This window comes from Carcharodon carcharias, chromosome 5 (assembly GCF_017639515.1).
Source record: "Carcharodon carcharias isolate sCarCar2 chromosome 5, sCarCar2.pri, whole genome shotgun sequence".
NCBI lineage: Eukaryota > Metazoa > Chordata > Chondrichthyes > Lamniformes > Lamnidae > Carcharodon > Carcharodon carcharias.
In genome coordinates, this window is record NC_054471.1 from 171,952,276 (window position 1) to 171,971,321 (window position 19,046).

Consider the following 19,046-nt stretch of genomic DNA (forward strand, 5'->3'; position numbering starts at 1 on the left):
GCGGACAGACCGCAGGTGTTCTGCAAAGCGGTCGCCCAGTTTACGTTTGGTCTCTCCAATGTAGAGGAGACCACATTGGGAGCAACGAATGCAGTAGACTAAGTTGGGGGAAATGCAAGTGAAATGCTGCTTCACTTGAAAGGAGTGTTTGGGTCCTTGGACGGTGAGGAGAGAGCTATGCCTGTCTCTTTATGGGGTATGTGGAACATTCCTTGTTGCAGTCCTACTCCGGCCCCCTTCCACAACTCTTTCTCCGGTACATCGATGATTACTTTGGTGCTGCTTCATGCTCTCGTCAGGACTTGGAAAAATTTATTAATTTTGCTTCCAATCTCCACCCCTCCATCATTTTCACGTGGTCCATCTCTGACACTTCCCTTCCCTTCCTTGACCTCTCTGTCTCAATCTCTGGTGATAGACTGTCCACCAATATCCATTACAAACCCACCGACACCCACAGCTATCTCGACTACAGCTCCTCACACCCCACTTCCTGTAAGGACTCCATCCCATTCTCTCAGTTCCTTCGCCTCCGTCGCATCTGTTCCGATGATGCTACATTCAAAAACAGTTCCTCTGACATGTCCTCCTTCTTCCTTAACCGAGGTTTTCCACCCACGGTCGTTGACAGGGCCCTCAACCGTGTCCGGCCCATCTCCCGCGCATCCGCCCTCACTCCTTCTCCTCCCTCCCAGAAACATGATAGGGTCCCCCTTGTCCTCACTTATCACCCCACCAGCCTCCGCATTCAAAGGATCATCCTCCGCCATTTCCGCCAACTCCAGCATGATGCCACTACCAAACACATCTTCCCTTCACCCCCCTTATCGGCATTCCGTAGGGATCGCTCCCTCCGGGACACCCTGGTCCACTCCTCCATCACCCCCTACTCCTCAACCCCCTCCTATGGCACAACCCCTTGCCCACGCAAAAGATGCAACACCTGCCCCTTCACTTCCTCTCTCCTCACCGTCCAAGGACCCAAACACTCCTTTCAAGTGAAGCAGCATTTCACTTGCATTTCCCCCAACTTAGTCTACTGCATTCGTTGCTCCCAATGTGGTCTCCTCTACATTGGAGAGACCAAACGTAAACTGGGCGACCGCTTTGCAGAACACCTGCGGTCTGTCCGCAAGAATGACCCAAACCTCCCTGTCGCTTGCCATTTTAACACTCCACCCTGCTCTCTTGCCCACATGTCTGTCCTTGGCTTGCTGCATTGTTCCAGTGAAGCCCAACGCAAACTGGAGGAACAACACCTCATCTTCCGACTAGGGACTTTACAGCCTTCCGGACTGAATATTGAATTCAACAACTTTAGGTCGTGAGTCCCCTCCCCCATCCCCACCCCCTTTCTGTTTCCCCCTTCTTTTTTTTTCCCAATAAATTATAAAGATTTTCCTTTTCCCACCTATTTCCATTATATAAAATAAAAAAAAAACCCACTAGAGCTATACCTTGAGTGCCCTACCATCCATTCTTAATTAGCACATTCGTTTAGATAATATCACCAACTTTAACTTTAACACCTATGTGTTCTATTGTACTATTGTTGTTGACATCTTTTGATGATCTGCTTCTATCACTGCTTGTTTGTCGCTACAACCACACCAACCCCCTCCACCTCTCTGTCTCTCTATCTCTCCGCCCCCCACACACACACCTTAAACCAGCTTATATTTCAGCTCTTTCCTGGACTCGAACTCAAGTTCTGTCGAAGGGTCATGAGGACTCGAAACGTCAACTCTTTTCTTCTCCGCCGATGCTGCCAGACCTGCTGAGTTTTTCCAGGTAATTCTGTTTTTGATAACAATGACACATCCTACCCAGCAGAGCTGGTTTTGAGTGAATAGCACCTTAATGCTGGGCAAGTTAGCTTGGGAGAGGACACTACTGTTGGACCAACCTTCTGACCAGTTGATCTGGAGGACCTTGTGAAGACATTGCTGGTGATACTGCTCCTATGCTTTGAGGTGGCTGCTGTAGGTTGTCCAAGTCTGCATAGCATATAGGAGTGCAGGGGTATATACCGTTGTGTGCTCGGTACACCAAGTGTGGCCCAGCCAAGGCTCTATACAAGCTTAACATAAGTTCAGCGCTTTCCAATTATGTCCGTCTGGAAATGAGGATTCAAACTCATATCCAACTGATTTATCCTTGCAGTGCAAGTCGCTGCAGCCCAAATGGCGCGCGGTAATCGCCTTGCCAACAGTAACGAGGTAAACATTGACCAGGACAGAGCTCCCCCTTTTTCCCAGCTCTGCTCTTCTGCAAACATAAGATCTTCTCAGGAGCCTGCTGAGGCCGCGGCTCATTCCGAAGCCCCGGACTGTGGGGCCAGCAGGCCGGCTACTTGGAGCTGCCGTTATAACCGGCCTGGACCTGGAGCCAGAGCCAGAGCCAGAGCCAGAGCCGGAGCCGGCCCCCTTCTCCACACGCGCGAGCCCAACCGTCACTCACTCACCTCCGGCAGCGACCTTCCGTAACTCAGGTTGTAAATCTTCACGTCATTCACGCTCGAGACCTGCATCTTGTCACCAGCTGCTCAATCAATCACCGTTAACTGCAATCCCTCACACGCGCTAGGCAACAACTGATGGAAAACCCCACTACCTCACCTCCTCCTCCCCATTCAAGAACGAGGAGACGCGGAGTTCAAAGGACAACCGGAAAAGGTGTTATGCAAATACAAGACGCGTGCAAATGAGGGGGCGCGGCCTATTATGCAAAACAGGACGCGCTGCGCAGCCAGTTCTGCGCACAAGGAGCGGAGCCTCCTGCCTCACCTGTAACATTTTTTTGGATTGTATCGAAGTTCGGTTCCCAGAGCAGGGAGAGGGAAAACAGCAAGAAAATTCAGCAAGCGGAAGAGGGGCTTTCGTTAACAGCACTTGCCCGCTCTGTGATACATCAAAGTTATTGATTAATAAGCAAACCGGCGATAACTGAAACGAAATGACAAGAGGATTGCAAAATTGAGAGGCAAAGAGATTTCTTTTAATCCTTAGGGCACTGCCAAGTCCAGTATTTCTGAGGTAATGTGAATGACGTTTCTTTTATTTCACAATTCAATTTTTAACTTTTTAATGTAATACATCAGTTGACTTGTGGCAGGAGGACGTAATCTGCCTGATTTTAACCTTTTTGATACTTCAATAACAACACAATACTTGAACACTTAAGCACAAACAGAAATTCTTAAAAAAAATACATTAAAGTGCACAGTAGGAACAAGAATTGCGAGAGGTGATCTGATTTGGCTGGCTACAACCACGATCGTGAGTACAGCTTAGTTTTTCACTCCCTGAAAGGCATGATTGTTCCTTTGGTGACGGGCATTAAATATGTTTAGTGAAGTTATCCATTTCACAAATAGCAGTGTAATTAATTGTAAAAGTAATTGTTTAGGCGTGCGAATATATTTATGTGCAGTCTGTTAATCGTGTTATTTTACCGTGAACGTTAAAAGCCCAGTGAGCATTTCTGTGATCATTCAACTGTTCAAATTTTGCACTGTAACTACGATGATTTATCAACTGGTGACCTAGTGGTCTAGATGAAAGTATGTGAATCGTCAGATTTCACTATATAGCGAAATCAATCGCAAACGACTCCTGTGTTGAAGAAGATATTAACGACCAAATAAACCCATATTGATTGTGTCATAAATCCTACGAACTTGCGGTAAAAGATTTCTTTATTCCTATTCCAAGATTGGTTGTTCGACGGGATCCGGTTTGCTAGTTCAAGTTGAAGTCCAAACAATTAATTTAGTGTCGATATTGACTAGCAGGTAGTTTGTGCATAGATGATGACGATGAGGTTCTTTCACTCTGCCAGACTTTTTTTCTAAAACTTTTTTTTACACATAGCAGGTGCAGTGCATTCCACAGCGTCTCAGGACAATATGAGCGAATACTGGTTAATTTCGGCCCCTGTGGACAAATCGAACCAACAAATATGGGAAAGAATGAACACTGTAACTGAAAAAGCCAGTTTGTCAAATAATTATAAGTTCCTGATCCCTGAACTCAAGGTAACTCCTATTCTTGGTCATTGCCCCTCTTGCAAATCATCTGTCCAGAAACATTTAAACTATAAGATGTAGAACTGTGTCTAGGCTTTCTTTCCAGCAGATATGTGACAATAGCATAACACGGATGCAGTTTATCAAACACTTCAGTATCTTATGGAGCAGGATTATTTCAGCTCTATTACATTTATCTTTCTCGCCATGTAGCCATTACCTTTAGTACAAGTTTCAAACGTTTGCATTGTATACGTTATAAACTGGCTTGATTACATATTTTTGAATAAGTCCAAGCATGTGATTATTTTGGATGTCTTATTTCAGTGCCTCCATTAGTTTATCAATAAGCAACAAATGTCATGATGTTCTTCATTTTCTCTTAGGTGGGGACATTAGATTCATTGGTTGGACTCTCAGATGAACTCGGAAAGCTTGATACGTTTGTTGAGGGGTAAAACACATGTTATTTACTGTACACAAACGAGTTAAAGCAAATTTGATTCGTACATGGGTTTCCTGCTGTAACTGTTCGTTCCTTAGTCCTAAACCGACTTCATGCAGATTTCACTCAGTTCAGGCAGCTTTATCCAAACTTATATCACCACATAGCAACAGAAATCTGCAAGGCTCTTGTTTCATCCAACAGCCAAACTCAGAACCACCTGCAGTTCAGAAGACAAGGTGACATAAAGATGAAAAATATCAACTGATAATGATACAAAATAAAGGGGCAGGCAATTTTAAATCCACTGGCTTTTCTTGTGAAAGCAGAATATAAAAGTTTGCTCAACCATGAGGTAAATCGGACTTAAGAACATTTCTGATTTGTGTTTGAAATTTTCTGCATCACAAACACAATACCTAAAAAGGCGTGTTGCAGGTTGAAATATAATTCAAGATTAATCTACACTAGCTTAATTATTATCCTGTTAATACATTTGCAGAGGAAAAAGGACATAGGTATTTTGTCAGACCAAAAATGCAACTGATAGGAAAAAAATATAGGTCTTCAATAAATTAGTATAATAAATAATATACTAGATATATAATACTAAGCCATCAATCTCTCAGACTTGATCTTTGATCAATGCTGACTGAGTTGATACTACCCAAAACCTTGAGTCAGAAAGTTATTAATTTAAGCTCTCTGACCAAAGCTCCAAATGTATGGATTGACTCAGCCAATGAATTAACACATGAAAGGTCCAACCACATTGCAGCAGAATGCTGCCAAGCCTTCTGTGCATCAAATTAAACTATGGTTCCCTTCCTGCTCATTTTCTGCCCTTCATCGAAAACCAGATACAAAATACTCTACTGTAGCAGCAGTAAATAGTCTGTTCCTAGCAGTCCAGGGAGATATCTACTGACTTTAGCATTCTGGCTCACTGAATGGAATAGTTACATTTTGTTTCCCATGCATGGAAATGCCTGCAGCGACCACTACCGATTGATAGCATCTGGAATGCTGCCATACTTTTTATTCAAATGGTTGATAAAATGCAATTAAAACAGCAGTCTTATATTGGCATTTATAATTTCCCAATGATTTGTAGTAAGCAGTACTATATGACCACAAAATAATGGAAGTACAGTAGCTGTTTAATTATATTTCACTTGTTGATTAACATGAAGAGTCTTCTTTTCTAGTAATGACTATCCTGTACGCTGGTGGAAGAAAATATAGTAAAACAGACAGCACGTGATTGCAGTCAGAAATATAATGATCATTGTATGATTAAAAACTGTTAGCAGTCTTACAGCAGCAGGACATGGTTTGAAATCTGCTTTTCCTTGTGTAAATGGAACAATAATTAATTATGTCATGATTAAATATTGAAATAATATTGTGTATTAAACACAAGTTCTTGAGAGCCAGAGTATCTCCCTTAAAGCATGAATTTACATGCAATTCAAAAGTATTGTTTAGGGATTTGAAACAATTCTGGGGATCTGGGTGGAGCAGAGAATTAGTGAACATAGGAACAGGGTTAGGACATTTATCCCCTGAAGTCTTTTCCAATGTCCAATTAGATCATTGCTGCGGTGCATCTTAACTGCCTTGGTTCAGTAACTCTTAATATCCTTACCTGACAAAAATCTATCAGCCTCAATTTTGAAATTTTTAATTGGCCTGGCCTCAATTACTTTTTGGAGCAGAGAATTCCAGATTTTCTTTACCTTTTCTGTGAAGGAGTGCTTCCTGATATCACCACTTTCTAAAACACTGTCCTTTCTTATGCTTATGGTTGACTCCACCCAGACAGCTGGAATAGAAGTCTTTCCTCTAGCTGTAAGACTTCTATGTAAAATGAGTTTGAGCAGTTTCAACCAATTCCTGCTGGTCATAGACCCTTAACATTAACTTGAGTAATGTTGCACTAAATTTGGCAAATATCATTCAGAGAGACCACAAAAATAACAGTGTGGAAACTGAAAACGTAGGGCTGGACTTTACATGGCCTCAGCTAAAAAATCGGCTGGGAGCATGCCTGTGACCACGACAGCTGTCCCTCAGGAATTTCATGCTGGGAGCAGTGTTAATTGCTTTAAGGTGAGATTTCCGCACCTTTCTTGGGAGGAAGTCCTGTCTTAGATCGGCAACTCTGTAGTCCCAGCAGTACCACCGGTAGCCACAACTGGCCCACAAACAGTTCTCAATGATGAGGAGACTGGACTGACAGGTAAGTCCAGCGTTAGTGGCTGTGGTGGGGGGGTTGACTGCTTTGGTTGGGGGGGGGGGGGGGGGGGGGGGGTTGGTGTGTGTGTGTGTGTGTGTGTGTGGTGGGTGTTCAGGAAACCCAGGGGAGGGTTAAAGTTGGGGTGGGGGGTGACGACCTTGGGGAGAGCTGCTGACGAACCCAGAAGACCCCAAAGGATGATTCCCTCTTCCTTGCCTCATACCTGCACACGCAGCTAAAGCTGCCGGGCTTTCTGCATGGCGTGGGCCACCCCTGCCACAGATAAAGTATCAGTGGTGGCAGGATGAGACCCTTAATTGGGGGGCCCATGGGCAGGTGGGCTGCCCGATGTCTCCCCCATCCCCCATAAAACTTCAGACAGGTTGTGGGTGGGTGGCAGAAGGCCACTCGCAGGATTTTATGTGCCCCTCCCCTCCCTTCACACCCGCCAATGGAGGAATGTAAAATCCAGCCCATCATGTGTGCAGTGGGGCACTGTTAGGAACTTAGGAACGTTAGTAGGCTATTCACTTTCTCAAGCCTGTTCTTCTGAGGATGGGACTAAAACACACAAGGTGGAATTGTCCCAGATTTGCACCAAGTGCGGTCACAGGCAGGAAAAAGTATGTTCTACCCACTGTTTTCAATGGCAGCTTTTCACGTCGTTTCATCCCAATCCCACTTCATTAATCACGGCATTTTGCTGGCGAGTGGCCTCCGATTCGCGCACTATGCTGACACCTCACCACTTCCTCGCACTGACGCCATATGTAAAGTGCAGTCACGTGCACAACTCTCAGTGCTTCCACTGCTGCACCAAAGACATGGCCCCGAAAGGCAAGAAGACTGTAGCCCACCTAATCAGTGATGCTTCCCTGGGTCACCTTCTAGACACTGTTGGAGCCTGCCACCATGTCCTCTATCCTGTCTCTGGCCGCAGGAGGCCCATCAATGTCACCACTCCAGCTTGGGAGGCGCTGGCAAGTGCCAATACTGCACAGAAGAGGTTGCAGAACATGGATGAATGATCTTATCCTTGCCACTAGGGTAAGGCTACCATCTCATTACTCTAAACTCACAAGCCCATCGCACATTCACTGGCATCTCACTCACCGCCAGCTTAAGGGGCATCACCACTCACTCTCACAAACCCTCATATCTCCGTCTGGACACATCTCCTCTGGAGACTTCCTCCTCAGCCCTCACCTTCTTGAGGCCACTTGCACAGATCAACATGTGTCCCCACACAAACCCTGGGATACCCCCAGTTCCCCAGTAACGCCCAAGCCCTGCAGCCTCTTCCCTTGCCTGAGGCCAATTCTCCACCCTTCCCCAAGCAAGCCACAGCCCTGCAGCTGTTTGAAAAGCCACCCCCGCCTTATGGCGGGTCTGATAAGTGGAGACCTGCCCATAAAAGTGATGTTGTGCTGCCTGCGAATGCTGCCCAAAGCAAGGTAGACAAACAAACCTTGAAGTCCCGAGCGAAGTGCAGCTCGCCAAGTGCACATTGCTTATGTTCAGTTGTGAATCATGCCAGTGTGCTCAGATAATCCAGTGTGGCTGGATGATTCTGGTGAACTGGACTTATGATGTTATGCAGATGTATTACAATGAAGTTCCCGATGTGCGACGGTGGGAAACGCGGCCCACCATTGATAGGCGGAGCAGACAATTGCAAACTGGTTTCATGACAGCGTGAAGCTGATTTTTGGCTTACCTGACATATTGTCTGCTCACGTCCGCCATTACGTCCCATGCTAGCGGGCATGGAAAATTCTGCCCACAGTGTCAGACCAGAGAAGAAATGTTTTTATTCAGTAGCCTCCTGTGCCAGATATACTGCACTTGCTAGGGATCATCGTAGGTGTGATCTTGTCCCAAACTGCCTGGAAATCTGGCCATGCCACCTTATCTGGGGGAGAGGACATCAGTGCTTCCTGTACCAGGGAACTCACCCATGAGCCACTTCTTTTATAAGGTGCCTTAGTTTCATAAATCAAAAAAAGGCTTCAATCTTCAAGAATCCATGCTACAATTCCAGCCTGGATCTTCACTCCCTCCCAGTGAGGCCCACTTATGTCCTCCAGAAGGTTGGTATACACCTCACTTGAGTAGTTAGATCCATGTGATGTGGAGGATGCGGGTACTGCCAATTAAGGGAGTATCCCCTCTCCAGCCCTGCCCTCTCTGGGGCTACACCTCACCATGTAAGTGGTTCCACTCTTAACTGGCCAAGGCCTGAACCCAGTGTAACTGGACCCTGGTGGATTTTGCAGTCTCTCACAGCTAAGGAACTTCATCCTTGTTATGTCTATTACATTCTAATAATAAGGAATGCGAGTGTGGAAATTACCAATAAACCATAGCCTTCTTCTATTTTTCTATATGGAAATCAGATACACTTTTAAAGTCCTTATAAAGTTGACTGCACTTTTTCCAATGGATTTGTTAACAATATTGAAATTATCCAAGTATTACTTCAGTGTTTAGGAATGCTTTTTTGGAATGATTTTTTTTTAACTTTGTGTGCTCCATGTTTGAATAAATAATACATTTAATTGCTGCTTTCTAATGGGAGTATCTTTTTGTTTACATAGTTACCTTTGATTTTTTTAAGAGTTTTTGAAAAAGTATTGGGCCATAACTTCCGACTATCGTTGGAAAGTGCTGGCCCACAGAAATTAGAAGAAATAAATACCTACTTACCTGGTCTTGAAAATTATGTTGCCGCTTCCATTCTCTGGAGCTGCTTGGGGCCTGCATCGAAAGACTCCTCGCAGGCCCCAGCGAAGTGTAGCTCCAGCGTATTCAAGGAGGCCACGCTCTCTTTTTTTAAAGTAGCACTTTGCTGCAGCAAAGTGGGTAAGTTTAAATGGCAGGGAAACTGACAGGCTAGGGGAAGGTAAGTGTCTAAGGTAAGTGCATAGGATTTGGGGGATGGGGGTGACGAGGGTGTTCTGGGGGTGAGAGGCAGGTGAGATGGAGGCGTGGGAGGGTCAGCCAGAGGCCTGGGAAGGAGGGGGTCGGAGGCCCGGGCATGTGGGTGTTGCTCAGAGGCCTGGGGGGCGGTCAGAGGTCGTGGGGGTTGGGGGCGGGAAGGGGGCGCGGTGTTGGTTGGTCAGAGGTTTGGGGGGTTCCGAGGTCAGAGAGGGTCTGTGTTTGGGGGTGTCTGAGGTCGGGGAAGGAGATGGAAGTGGTCTGAGGTCAGAGGGGAGGTTCAGATAGGGTCCGCGGTTTGGGGGGGGGGAGGTGGGGTCTGAGGTCCGGGGGCGTGGGGGGGGAGGTCCGAAGTCCAGGGTGGAGGTGTTTCGTGGGAGTGTTCTGAGTCGGTGGGTGGGGTTGGGGGTTTTGAGGTTGGAGGGGGTCCGAGATCAGGGGCGGAGGATGGTTGGAGGTCCAGGGGGATTGTGGGGTGGCTCCAAGGTCTGGGTGGGGTTCGTGATGGGGGGGTCGGAGGTCTGGTGGGATCCAAGGCCCGGAGGGGATCAGTGGGAGTTGGAGGACTGGGGGTGTCATGGTGGCAGTGGGGGTGTCGGAGCTTGGGGGAGTGGGGGGAGCCCCGTGGGGTGGGAGTGACAGGTGTGTGGGGGACCCCGTGGGGTCGGTCTGCGTCTTTATAATAGTTACTCAGAAGTTAGAAGAGATTTTAATTCTTCTAACTTTTCCTGAGTAACTGTTGGTATAACCCTGGCGGAACCATTAGAAGCTTGCGATTTAAACTGCATTTTTGGATCATTCCCAGCACAGCGCAATTGTCCAGTGGAAGTGTGCACTTCTGGGCAATTGCAATGCAAGCCCTTACCTGGGAACTTCCCAGTGGGATTCCCCAGTGCATCTTTGGGTTACCCCCCAAATCCGACACTGGGGAGCTTGGAAGTTACGGGCCAATGTTTTTTTTAAATTCAGGAGCTGTGTGCCAACATGCTCTCATGGGAAATTTGCTTTTTTTCTGTCCCTCTCTCAGTAATCATTTATAAAAAGGTTGACAGTAAAAGCTGACAATGCAAATAGCTGTGGTCACAAAATGTTGATACCCTACAAATGCATTAGTTTAACTTTGAACTTCAAATATTCAGAACTATGAGCTCTCATTAAATGAGTTTTGCTGCTTTAGATCAAGTTGATAGATTTACAGAAATGAGGAAGTTTATTGAAGCATAGAACGATTTAACACAGAAGGCACCATTCCTTTCAAAATTTCAAAATACTCAAGATGTCATACTCTTCGGATCTTTCCTCATTATCCTGCAGGCGTTTCCCCTTCAAATATTTATCCAATTCTCATTTGAAACTTCTTATCAAATCTGTTAGCACCATCCTTTCAGGCAGTGCATTCCAGATCATAACAACTCGCAGCATTAAAAAAATAAGGCTCTGGTTCTTTTGCCAGTTACCCTAAATCTGTGTCCTCTGGTTATTGATCCTTCTACACTTCTGCCACTGATAACAGTGGGTCCAGTTGTCCAATTCTAACTCTGTGGGCTGGATTTTATGGGGTGGGGGTGGGGGGGAGATGGGGGCCATATTGCTCCTCCCTACCCTCCGCATCCCTATTGCAAGAGTCAACAGGCAGCTGCACCTAAAAGAAGCCTGCCTCACAGGCATGACAAGCTGAGAGTGGGGCTTCTGCTTCTCAGTGGGATGAAGTCCTGTTCTCTAGAGCTGCCAGCCAATCAGATTGCCCACATCTCTAGCAGTTCCGGCAGCACCAGAGCTCAGCGGTGGGGGTGCTGCTCGGATTGCAAGGAGGCCCACGATGAAGAGTGATGGCATCCAGCATGTGCTAAATCCTGGGCTTTTAGGGCGGGAAGGAATCTGGCAGTGTGGGGTGGGGGAGGGGGCAGGAGCATGGGTGGCGAATGGGGTGAGAGGGTGGGCTTTGGCAACTGGGGTGGGAGGAACAAAGTATCATCTTGATGGGGGATGCCCCTGATGCGCACTCCCCAAAAGGACATAACCCCCCTTCCTTCCCACCTTTTAAGCAGTTTGCTTAAAAAAATGGATTGCCCACTCCTGCCCAACTGCCCACACCAACCATATTGTGGGGAGACAGCTCGGGGTAGTTGGGAAACTGGTGGGCTTGCCACCCCTCGTATTTTACATGCCCATCCCCCCAGCGAAAACACATTTAGCGGGGGCCATAAACTCCAGGCCTATGTCAATGGGTAGGTTTTAATTGAGTTTAAAAAAATTGTCCTGTATCCCACTCTCGATTTTATCAAAACCCTTCATGATTTGAACACCTCTATTAAATGTACCCTAAGAAGAACAACTAGCTCTCTAGTCTCTCTACATAAGTGAAGCCCCTCATCCCAGGACCATTTAAGTAAATCTCCTCTGGACCCTCCCTAAGGCTGTGACATCCTTCCTAAAGTGTGATGCCCAGAATTGGACACAATATCCAGCTGGGGTCTAATGAGTAATTTATAAAGGTTTACCATAACTTCCTTGCCTTTGTATTATATACCTCTATTTATAAAGCCAAGGACCCCTTAACAGCCTTCTCATTTTGTCCTGCCACCTTCAAAGAGTTATGTATCAACACTCCCAGGACCCTCTGTTCCTAAACAAAAACAAAAATTGCTGGAAAAACTCAGCAGGTCTGACAGCATCTGCGGAGTGGAACACAGTTGATGTTTCAAGTCCATATGACTCTTCATCAGAACTAAGAAAATAGAGAAATTAGGTGAAATATAAGCTGGTAGAGAGGGGTATGACAGGTAGAGCTGGATAGAGGGCCAGTGATAGGTGGAGGTAAAGAAGAGATTGCCAAAGATGTCATAGACAATAGGACAAAGGGGTGTTGACAGTGGTGATATTATCTAAGGAATGTGCTAATGGGGACATTAAGGGTAGCAAGCAGGACAAGCTAGTGGCAGATGGCCCTAGTGGGGTTGGGGTGGGGGGAAGGGATCGAAATGGGCTAAAAAGTGGAGATAAAACAATAGATTGAAATAAATGTAAAAATAGATGGGAAAAGAAAAATGTATTTTTTTAAAATTATAAATAATTGGAGAAAGGGGGTGGGGATGGAGGAGAGAGTTCATGATCTGAACTTGTTGAACTCAATATTAAGTCCGGAAGGCTGTAAAGTGCCTAGTTGGAAGATGAGGTGCTGTTCCTCCAGTTTGCGTTGAACTTCACTGTTCCTACACCTGCTTTAAAATTCCACCTTTTAGTTTATATTGCCTCTCCTCATTCCTTCTAGCAAAGTGTATCACGCCACACCTCTCTGCATAAAATTGCATCTGCCATGTGTCTGCCCATTTCACCAATCTGTCTTTGTCCTCCTAGGTTGCGATTCTCCTCACTCTTTGCTACATTTCTGTGTTTCATACCATCTGCAAACTTTGAAATTATGCCCTGTTCACCCAAGCCTAGGTCATTAATATGCATCAAAAAAGTTAGTGGTCCTAATACCAACCCCTGTTGACAGTAACACTGTATACTTCCTGTCAGTCTGTAAAACAACACTGCTGTGTTTGTTTGCTTTTTGCTTCTTCGCCAATTTTGTGACCACACTGCCAGTGCCCCTTTAATCCTATGGGCTCCAGTTTTGCTTACATGTCTATTATGTGATACTTCATCAAATATCTTTGAAAATCCATATATAAATCAATATATAAAAACAATATATATCAATATCAACATATTAAAAACCCTCTTCCTTCAACACAGAACTCAATCAAGTTAGATGAATATGATTTAGCAATAAAAAATCTGCACTAACTGTCATTCATTAACCCATATTTTTCTAAGTGACAATTAATTTGTCTCAGATTATTATCCCTAAAAAATTTCCCCATAACCAATGTTAGGCATTTTGGCTTGTATTTCTGGTTTATCTCTATCCCCTTTGGGACTGATGCATGGGGTGGCAGGGAGAGTTGTGGGATGGGGGAGGTAGGGAAGAGAGCAAAGAAAAAAGCAGGATGAAGCCTGTATAGCATCATGACACTTCACGTCAAATGATTAATGGGAATTTTCAATGTCAGTTAATTTTCTGCTGAGATCTATTCTTTTACTAATTTAAATGTTTATTTTAAATCTTTTCTTACCATGTTTACCATCAGTCACTTAGAGTTGGTTCTCTTTATGTGTGTTTCAATCTAAGCATCGTAAAGAAGCTGGCACAGTACACAGCAGATATCATGGAGGATTCCAAGGATAAAGCTCAAGAAAACCTATTAGCTAATGGAGGTGGGTTCTGTAAAATATACTGTAGTATACATCCATCAAAAATGAAAGTTACTCAACAAGATGCTGGAGCTGTGAAAGATGAGTGATGTACATTACATGTACATCTGTTCCTCTCTGCGACAAGATTTCCGTATCTCTCTGTTGTCTTGCTCACCTTCTTTGCTTTCCATTTCCCTCCTAGTGTTTGACAAGGTGTTTACTAAAACCCGCTTTCACAGCCATATCTCCTTTCTCAGTGACTGTCTCCGTCTCCGACTTACCCCACGTGGATTTCAACTGAAATTCCACCCCTCATGTTTCGAACCCACCCAGGATTACAGGTATCTCCGGGACATAAAACGTTTCTCGGACTGCTGTTCCCGTCACATTCTGAAATCCACACTCGGTGCCATGCGCCGCCATATGAACACACTCGACCTCTCCCTCCAGCAGCACCGCCGTACCCTTTTTCAAAGCTGCGCGTGCCCCCAGTTTCATTTTATCCTTCGGCTCATCCGACGCCTCAACAAGAAACTTTTTCTCTTTCTCTCAAGTGCTAAGGAACGCAAGCTACAACAACTCATCGACACCAACACCCATCTAGGACCCCCCACCCCTGCCTGTTCCTCCGTCCCCACCCTTTCTTCCAATCCCAACCCCAGCCGTGTATTCACTATACCCCCTGACCTTCCCCTCTCCGATGCTGAACGTTCAGTGCTCAGCAAAGGACTTAGTTTCATACCCTTACGCCCTCACCTCAATGAATTTCGGGCTCGGCATGATACTGAACTCTTCTTCCGCCGTCTTCGTCTCCGGGCTCACTTCTTTGGGCAGGAGTCCTCTCCCAGTTCAACGGATCCTTTTACCCATCTCCAATATTCTCCCTCCACCTGGACCCCTCCCTCTGGATTCTTACCTTCTCTCGATCTTTTCATTGAGAACTGTCGGCGCGACATTAGTCGTCTCAATTTCTCTGCTCCTCTCACCCATTCTAACCTGTCTCTCTCTGAACTTACTGCACTCCATTCTCTCAGGTCCAACCCTGACATTGTCATCAAACCCGCTGACAAGGGTGGTGCTGTTGTTGTCTGGCGCACTGACCTCTACCTCGCGGAGGCTGAGCGTCAACTCGCAGACACTTCCTCCTACCTCTCCCTGGACCATGACCCCACCACTGAACATCAAGCCATTGTTTCCAGGACTGTCACTGACCTCATCTCCTCTGGGGATCTCCCTCCCACACCTTCCAACCTGATAGTCGCCCAACCTCGGACGGCCCGCTTCTATCTCCTACCCAAAATCCACAAACAGAACTGCCCCGGTAGACCGATCGTCTCAGCTTGCTCCTGCCCCACAGAACTCATTTCTCGTTATCTTGACTCCCTTCTCTCTCCCCTTGTCCAGTCCCTTCCCACCTACATCCGTGATTCCTCTGACACCTTACGTCACATCAACAATTTCCAGTTCCCTGGCCCCAACCGCTTACTCTTCACCATGGACGTCCAATCCCTCTACACCTCCATCCCCCACCAGGATGGTCTGAGGGCCCTTAGCTTCTTCCTCGAACAGAGGCCCGAACAATCCCCATCCACCACTACTCTCCTCCGTCTGGCTGAACTTGTTCTCACACTGAACAATTTCTCCTTCAACTCCTCTCACTTCCTCCAAATAAAAGGTGTGGCTATGGGTACCCGCATGGGCCCCAGCTATGCCTGTCTCTTTATGGGGTATGTGGAACATTCCTTGTTGCAGTCCTACTCCGGCCCCCTTCCACAACTCTTTCTCCGGTACATCGATGATTACTTCGGTGCCGCTTCATGCTCTCGTCAGGACTTGGAAAAATTTATTAATTTTGCTTCCAATCTCCACCCCTCCATCATTTTCACGTGGTCCATCTCTGACACTTCCCTTCCCTTCCTTGACCTCTCTGTCTCAATCTCTGGTGATAGACTGTCCACCAATATCCATTACAAACCCACCGACTCCCACAGCTATCTCGACTACAGCTCCTCACACCCTGCTTCCTGTAAGGACTCCATCCCATTCTCTCAATTCCTTCGCCTCCGTCGCATCTGTTCCGATGATGCTACATTCAAAAACAGTTCCTCTGACATGTCCTCCTTCTTCCTTAACCGAGGTTTTCCACCCACGGTCGTTGACAGGGCCCTCAACCGTGTCCGGCCCATCTCCCGCGCATCCGCCCTCACGCCTTCTCCTCCCTCCCAGAAACATGATAGGGTCCCCCTTGTCCTCACTTATCACCCCGCCAGCCTCCGCATTCAAAGGATCATCCTCCGCCATTTCCGCCAACTCCAGCATGATGCCACCACCAAACACATCTTCCCTTCACCCCCCTTATCGGCATTCCGTAGGGATCGCTCCCTCCGGGACACCCTGGTCCACTCCTCCATCACCCCCTACTCCTCAACCCCCTCCTATGGCACCACCCCATGCCCACGCAAAAAATGCAATACCTGCCCCTTCACTTCCTCTCTCCTCACCGTCCAAGGACCCAAACACTCCTTTCAAGTGAAGCAGCATTTCACTTGCATTTCCCCCAACTTAGTCTACTGCATCCGTTGCTCCCAATGTGGTCTCCTCTACATTGGAGAGACCAAACGTAAACTGGGCGACCGCTTTGCAGAACACCTGCGGTCTGTCCGCAAGAATGACCCAAACCTCCCTGTCGCTTGCCATTTCAACACTCCACCCTGCTCTCTTGCCCACATGTCTGTCCTTGGCTTGCTGCATTGTTCCAGTGAAGCCCAACGCAAACTGGAGGAACAACACCTCATCTTCCGACTAGGGACTTTACAGCCTTCTGGACTGAATATTGAATTCAACAACTTTAGGTCGTAAGCTCCCTCCCCCATCCCCACCCCCTTTCTGTTTCCCCCTTCCCTTTTTTTTTCCAATAAATTATAAAGATTTTCCTTTTCCCACCTATTTCCATTATATATATATAAAAAAAAAACCCACTAGAGCTATACCTTGAGTGCCCTACCATCCATTCTTAATTAGCACATTCGTTTAGATAATATCACCAACTTTAATTTTAACACCTATGTGTTCTATTGTACTATTGTCGTTGACATCTTTTGATGATCTGCTTCTATCACTGCTTGTTTGTCCCTACAACCACACACCCCCACCCCCCCTCCACCTCTTTGTCTCTCTATCTCTCCGCCCCCCACACACACACCTTAAACCAACTTATATTTCAACTCTTTCTTGGACTCGAACTCAAGTTCTGTCGAAGGGTCATGAGGACTCGAAATGTCAACTCTTTTCTTCTCCACCGATGCTGCCAGACCTACTGAGTTTTTCCAGGTAATTCTGTTTTTGATTCAAAAATTTACACTATTTTGAGTTCTCTGCCATAAAGTTGGTATATTTATAGTGCATTAAACTCCTACATTTAAAATAATCATGCCTTTAAGCTCTAACTCTTATCTCTAATGTATATATTTACAACCAGTACACTTTATTTCTTCAATCAGTATGCATTTTCTTTTTGTAAAGTCTCTTCCAATTATAATACCCATACAAAATTCTTGCCTAATAACATCTTGGGGTTGGTAGTGGCATCCCTGACCCAGTCATACATGCACAGTTCTGACACTTCTGCTGAAAGATCACTAGTCTTGACTTTTAAAGGTCATCCAAAAATAATATTTAATCAGTGCTTGAACATTAGTAGCCTGATTAGATTAAGTTGAACATTAATTTTCAAACAACTGAGAATAATATGTTCTGTATGCAAATACCCTTCTGCATACATGATGAATGTGAATGGTGACAATCTAGCATTCTTTAAACTGCACACTGAGGATGGAAATTATGAAAACTGTGGAGGACTAGAAAATGCTACATAATGCTACAATTGCTACACGGAAAATCTGCTTTCTTCATCTTGAACTCGAGCACACCAGCACTAAGAGTAGTACCTATTTCCTGATCTTCACTCCATTGACCAGAGAGTAATCAGGTTTCTCAACTGGTAATTATTAAAAATGAATTTCCATACCAGTGCACGAGGCATATTGCTTCACATGCTAAACCTTCTTTCTTACTATTCCTATTTCATGTACATTACAGATGACCACAGGCCATTAATTAAATATTACTTGGTGACAGACAAGCAATGGTTGTAGATAATTGTATGTTATATCTAACTTGGCAATTGATAATTGGACACATTAAATAATTTTGTCTCAATTCTACTGGCCAGATTATTTGGAGATTCAGATTTCTTAAAATTTGGAACTTCACTATCGATGTGCAACCACTTGTGCACTATGTTATTTATTGAATTTGTGTCTGAAAATCTGTAGTCCTGCTCTGAGTTTTGCAGCTTATACAGTCAATATAATTTGGTTAATCACACATTGGCCTAGAAATGGGTTTGCATGGAAAAACAGGCCAATAGGTATGCCATGCCTTTGTTTTTATTTATTCATGGGATGTGGGCCAGCATTTATTGCCCATCCCTAGTTGCCCATGAGAAGGTGATGGTGAGTTGTCTTCTTGAACCACTGCAGTCCATGTGGTGTAGGTGCTGTTAGGAAGGGAGCTCCAGGATTTTGACCCAGCGACAGTGAAGGAATGGCAATATATTTCCAAGTCAGGTTGGTGAATGACTTGGAGGGGAACTTCCAGGTGGTGGTATCCCCATGCATCTGCTGCCCTTGTCCTTCTAGATGGTAGTAGTTGTGGGTTTGAAAGCTGCTGCCTAAGGAGCCTTGGTGAATTCCTGCAGTGCATCTTTTAGATGGCACACACTGCTGCAACTGTGTGTCGGTAATGGAGTGAGTTAAGGTTTGAGGATGTGGAGCCAGTCAAGCGGGTTGCTTTGTCCTGGATGGTGTGAAGCTTCTTGAATGGGAGTATTCTTTCACTTGTGCCTTGTAGATGGTGGACAGGCTTTGAGGAGTCAGGAGGTGAGTTACTCGTCGCAGGTTTCCTAGCCTCTGACCTGCTCTTGTAGCCATAATATTTATATGACTAGTCCTTTTCAGTTTCTGTGGGTTCAGAGACCATGTGAAATCCATACTGGGACCTCAATATTCTGTGCCAAACATGCAGCCAGCAATACCCATAGTACTTATTTTCTGTGTACTTGTTTGTGTGGGTGGGGAATCGAGCATCTTTGATGG

At 45.7% G+C, this 19,046-nt stretch overlaps 2 protein-coding genes across 6 annotated transcripts in view; one reads left to right on the top strand and one right to left on the bottom strand.

Moving 5' to 3' along the window:
• nol10 (nucleolar protein 10) overlaps positions 1-2,673 on the bottom strand; it is a 70,521-nt gene extending 67,848 nt beyond the window's left edge. The window contains exon 1 of the mRNA XM_041188874.1: positions 2,465-2,673. Coding sequence (XP_041044808.1) covers positions 2,465-2,530 — 66 coding nt within the window. The 5' untranslated portion in view covers positions 2,531-2,673. The remainder of the gene's footprint in view (positions 1-2,464) is intronic.
• A 90-nt stretch (positions 2,674-2,763) lies between these two features.
• Positions 2,764-19,046, top strand: part of LOC121278461 (V-type proton ATPase subunit C 1-A-like) — a 107,021-nt gene continuing 90,738 nt past the window's right edge. For 2 of the 5 annotated variants that reach the window (XM_041188911.1, XM_041188915.1), the window contains exons 1-4: positions 2,764-3,035; positions 3,873-4,036; positions 4,414-4,481; positions 13,826-13,911. In XM_041188911.1, the coding sequence (XP_041044845.1) occupies positions 3,908-4,036; positions 4,414-4,481; positions 13,826-13,911 (283 nt within the window). In that variant the 5' untranslated portion in view covers positions 2,764-3,035; positions 3,873-3,907. Of the gene's footprint in view, positions 3,279-3,872; positions 4,037-4,413; positions 4,482-13,825; positions 13,912-19,046 lie in introns of all 5 variants that reach the window. The other 3 variants (XM_041188914.1, XM_041188913.1, XM_041188912.1) reach the window with 3 other exon arrangements.